Raw genomic sequence first — 5,294 nt, 5'->3', positions numbered from 1 at the left:
GTCGATGAGGCATATACGAGTACTTATCTTTTTGAGGGTGTGTGTGGCTAGAGAGAGAGAGAGAGAGAGAGAGAGAGAGAGAGAGAGAGAGGTGGTTTGGAAGAATTAAAGGTAGGGGAAAGGGAATGGAGGAATGAGTAGTCTCTAGGGAATAAGGGGGAGGGAAGGAAGGACGAAGAAGATATGGAGGGAAAAGGAAGTATGGAAATAGGGAAGGAGGAGAAGGAAAGGAGATAGGAAGTCTGGAGATAGGGAGGGAAGAGGAAGTTAGGAGATAGGGAAGGAGGGAGGGGAGGAGGAAAATAAAGGATAGTAGGACAGTAAGGAAGGAGAGAAGCAGCAAGAAGGAAGAGAAGAACAGAAACTGCGCTAGGTCGTTAAGGCAGATAACCGGAGTAAAAGTCTGAGGAGCTTCTGTGACCTCCACCTTCAATGGGAGGGAGGGAGGGAGGGTAAGGAAGGTACGATGGCTAAGGGAGGAAGGGAGGGAAGGTAAGGAAGGTAAGATGGCTAAGGGAGGGAGGGAGAGAAGGAAGGTAAGATGGTTAAGGAAGGGGGGAAAGGTGGGCTGGTGGGAGGGAGGGAGGATGGAAGGTCAAGAGGTAAGGAAGAAGGGAGGAAGGGAAGGAGGGAGAATGGAAGGTCGAGAGGTAAGGAAGAAGGGAGGAAGGGAAGGAGGGAGGATGGAAGGTCGAGAAGTAAGGAAGAAGGGAAGGAGGGAGGCAGGTAGGATGATAGAAAGTAGAACAGAGAGAAAAATGTGGGAAAGGATATGAGATTTAAGGTTGGGAAGGGGAAGAGAGGGAGGATGGAAAATGATCGAGGGGAAGAGAGGGAGGGAAGAGGAGTGGGAGTAAAGGTTGGCAGGTGGGGAGGGAGGGAGGGAGGCAGGCAGGCAAGATGGAAGGTGGGAGGGGAAGGAGGGAGGGAGGGAGGGAGGGTGGTTGGTAGTTCTAGGGACCGAGTCGCCGACTCAGTTCCTTTCAACACACTAGCGATTCAAGTAGCCTCCATTCCTCTCTCCTGTATTGCCCTTCACTCCTCTCTACCTCATCTTTGGAGTGTTTTGGAGGCGCTGAGTGAGAGCTGTGGTAGTGGGAGCTGTGGGCGTTGTTGTGGTGATTCTAGTTGCTAAGAGAAAGCGAAAAGTCGTTTACGAAGTGAAAGGCAAAGTGACATTTATTCCTTTCTACCATATCATTGAAGTGATTAAATTTGTCAAAATGAGAGCTGTGGTAGCGGGAGATGTGTTAGCGGTTGTTGTGGTAGCTGTAGTAAGTGGATTTCAGGCAAAAAATATTGTGTGAAAGCAGTGTAAACAACGTAATATTGTGTCTGAACTTTAAAACTGATATTTAGATGAGTGAAAATCAAAACTAACTTCTCAGAAATGTAACAAATGATAGCTGTGAGTGCTCTAGTGGTTGAAATATTAGTGCCAGCTGAGAACGTTATGAGTGACGTAACATGACATTCAGTAAGCCCCCCCCCCCAAAAAAAAAGAAAGAAACTGCTACAGTTGCCCATCTAAATGGCACATAATTTTCCTGCGGTGCCTGCTGATAGGTGTGCGCTTGTTAACATGTGCGCCCGTACGGTATGTGCGTGTGTATCGGGGAAATGTTGGGAACCAGCCAGGCTAGTTACTGTTCGTACGTCTGGCAACGCTGAATGACGACGGCGACGCATTGAAAATAGACTGAGTTCAACGTATCGTACCTAGCGAAGGGGGATAAAGTGATGGATGAGCACCTATTATTATTATTATTATTATTATTATCATCATCATCGTTGTTGTTGTTGTTGCTGCTGAAGTAGAAAAGGACATAGGATGGGAGGAGGAAGAGAGGGTCGAAGTAGGGACAGAAGGAAGGGAAACAGAAAAAGGTGAAGGGAAGGAGGGAATGGTGAAGGGGGGAAGGAAGGAAGAAGGGAAGAAAAGAGATAAAAACGGGTGGAGGGAAGGTGAGAAGAAAGAGTATGGTGGGTGAAGAGAGGAGGGAAAGGGGAGAGGACTGCATAGGGATGGGAGAAATGGATGGAGGAGTGAAGGATGGTGCGATGGTGAGAGGGACGGAAGGCTCGTTAGGAAGAAGGAAGGGGGGAGGGAAGGGTAAATGAGGATAGATGGAGGCAGAGAGAGGAAGGATAAGAGAAGGAAAACGAGGAGGGAGGAATGAAGGGAAAGGGTGAAATGAAGGAAGGGAGGGGATGAAAGGATGGAAGGAAGGGAATTAGAGGATGAGAGAATGAGGGGAGTGACAGGAGGGAGAGAAGAGAGGGCAAGAGATACGGAGAGAGAGAGAGAGAGAGGTGTGAGTCAGTGTTTGGGAGGGAGCGACAGGACTCGGACACACCCTCCCACAATGCATCATTCCACGCAACCAAATCGCCTTCTTTCCTCCAATTCAACCACGTAACGACCGTGACAGTGAATGAACAGCAGTGAAACAAGGAGGAAAAACCTGTATTACCCTGTGCCAGTACGAATCAATACGGGAAACAGTGTCTAAAATGGAAAAATCAATGTCTGTTATGCACTCCGAATCAAACCTCGGGGCCGCAGCGTCGTTACCTAAGCGACGCGACGGTGTAAACAAAACCCATCTACAGTGAAAATAAGTGAAAATTGCCTTCTTTATTAAATAAGCAGTGAAAGACGTATGAGGGATTTAATTATTTACCATATATGGTATAGAATTCAATATATAAGCCAACCTACAGCTCGAAATCAATAATCCTCGGTCTGGAAAATGTAAAAAGAAGAAGAAGAAGAAGAAAAGAAGATGCATTCCATTCACTTTCTTAATTACTAACCCTTTCGAATGCCTTTGAAATGCTAACAAACATGTTTTCAAAAGAGCTTTTAATTAATCAGTAGCATGATTTTACGGTCCCCCTTCTAGTCCAGCGTTCTAATATGTGATCAAATCCCTTTAATTGTCGTCGTCCCAACCCCAGTGCCCACCTACAAAATGGGGCAAGGTAGGCACAAGAGATAATGTAGATAGATAGAGAGATTTCAGAGTAATAGCATTCACTGCAACAGCCTCAAAGGACCATTAGGCTTGTTGCTTGCACTCCTTTGTATTCCTGAGAGAGAGAGAGAGAGAGAGAGAGAGAGAGAGAGAGAGAGAGATGGCCAGTGAAATGACCCACCCAATCATTCAATTTCAGATGTCATTCAAGCCCTAAGCTGAATAGAACAGTCTGGTAATAGCAGTGAAAGAGACATCATGGTACTGGAGGAGAGAATGGGGACTTCCTAGCCAATTCACCACTAGGTCTTGGCTAAACGAGTTACTGCTACTACTGCCACAACTGCTACTACTACTACTACTACTACTACTACTACTACTAATAATAATAATAATAATAATAATAATAACTTACCGTTGAAGCATGCATACCTCGAAAACCCAAATTCTCCTCCTGTCCACTCGGCCGATCAGTAATTTTTTCACCTTAACCCACCGAACAATTTTATGATTAACCCCTTCACTCCGATGCGATACCATTTAGTGTCTTATCACCACTTCCAGATGGATTTATTCAGCTTGGGAGAGACTTTTAAATTGAATTGGTTATAGATAGCCCTAATTAACCCTTCAGCGCTTGAGATCATTCCTAAATTTCTTTTTAAAGAATCGGTGGATGCAAGAATGAATTTAAGATGAACGTTCGTCGGCCTCTTAGCCTGCGTCGCCAAGTGAAGCCGTCCTGGGTGGGGTAGAAAAATGGACGTGGTGAGCAAAGGAGTGGGTGGGATGGGCTTAAATGTTGGTAGAAAGTGAGGCTGGGGCGGGGACGTATACCCTGTGAAAATGAGGGTTGTAGGAATAGTAGTTTGAGTGATGTGAAGGTTTATTTTAAGATATCATCCAAGAGTGAGAGTGTGAGGAGAGGGGTGATGTATGAAAGTGGAGCACACACACACACACACACACACACACACACACACACACACACAAAATGGTTCGAATGACGTAGAATTATTGATCTGGGTGTGGAGATGGGGCACGAGAGTAGAGCCACACTTTGAAGATGGATGTTTTGCCATTAATAACCCGAATACAATTATTTATTTCAAAGTTTTATCCAACAAGAACAAAATCAGTCGCGTTGTTTTTGTTCACCCTTGCCCCTTGGAACGCAGAAAAAAAAAAAAAAAAAACTAACCGGAATGAAGAGTTTAATTTTATGAGTTGTAAATAGCCTCCATTAAACCCATTTTGTACGATGATGTTATTTGTGTCGATTATGCTGCCAACAAGCAGTTTTATTTAACATATGTAAGGGCTAAAGTGTACGACTCTCTCTCTCTCTCTCTCTCTCTCTCTCTCTCTCTCTCTCTCTCTCTCTCTCTTAGATCATCTCCCAAGAGGTGGTTGGACTGCGGCATCAATAAATTCTTCACAGTTGCCTGACCAAACAAAACCCTTGTGTGTGTGTGTGTGTGTGTGTGTGTGAAGTGAATGACTATATGTGTGTGTAAGGAATGTGTACGTACGGTTGTGTGTGTGTGTGTTGTGTGTGTGTGTGTGCACGCTTATGTGTTACGACTGCATGCCTCTCTCTCTCTCTCTCTCTCTCTCTCTCTCTCTCTCTCTCTCAGTATTGCACCACCCACCCATTAGTAAACATAACACTGCTCTTTGCATGCTGACTTCACATCCCCTACCCCCTTAAAAAAGAGCTTGCAACGCCCATATATCCAAACCCCCTCATTTCTCTTCACTCTTAGCTTAGTGATCTTAATGCAACTGTGTCTGGGTTTGCTTGGCTTCTTTTATTTCATTACGAACCATAATATAACTTAATTAAATGTTCCCTAAATTATTATCTGCACAAGTTTTATGTTAACGATTAATATGCATCTGTAAAAAAATAAATAAATAAATAATGCTGTGTCCAGGTTCCATTTTTGTGATTAGTGTGTATCGGCATTAAAAAAAGATGTTTCGTCCAGATTAAGGAAATATCGGGAAATTAACCCACTGTATTTTGGCCTAGTTTTTTTATCTGTCGGAAAATCAGTTCTTTGAGGGATATACTGCGACCTATACTGCTCATATATTGGCGCAGCTCACTCTCTGCTTATGATTTTTGGTGTTAGAAGGACTGAAACAATTTGGCATATAGATAGACGGACAGACATATAGATAGATGGATAGAGATAGATAAATAAATAGATAGATAGATAGATGAGTTACTGGTATATGGAGGAATATTGAAGAGGTAAGGCATATATCAGAATGCTTGGTGCGATGAACAGGGTGATTCCAAGGAGACAA

At 44.0% G+C, this 5,294-nt stretch overlaps 1 protein-coding gene across 4 annotated transcripts in view; it reads left to right on the top strand.

Annotated features, from left to right (window-relative positions):
- Positions 1–992: 992 nt before the first annotated feature.
- The window catches only part of LOC145394786 (uncharacterized), an 18,218-nt gene continuing 13,916 nt past the window's right edge, over positions 993–5,294 (top strand). For 2 of the 4 annotated variants that reach the window (XR_013896481.1, XM_080268567.1), the window contains exon 1: positions 1,004–1,094. Coding sequence is in view for 1 of the 4 variants with exons in the window: in XM_080268569.1 (XP_080124695.1) it covers positions 2,976–2,985 (10 nt within the window). In the remaining 3 variants the exon portion in view is untranslated. Of the gene's footprint in view, positions 1,095–2,869; positions 2,986–5,294 lie in introns of those variants that run through there. The other 2 variants (XM_080268568.1, XM_080268569.1) reach the window with 2 other exon arrangements.

This window comes from Coenobita brevimanus, chromosome 28 (assembly GCF_032717465.1).
Source record: "Coenobita brevimanus isolate Jiangsu-jjx chromosome 28, ASM3271746v2, whole genome shotgun sequence".
Taxonomy (NCBI): domain Eukaryota; kingdom Metazoa; phylum Arthropoda; class Malacostraca; order Decapoda; family Coenobitidae; genus Coenobita; species Coenobita brevimanus.
This window is presented reverse-complemented; position numbering and strand designations above follow the sequence as displayed.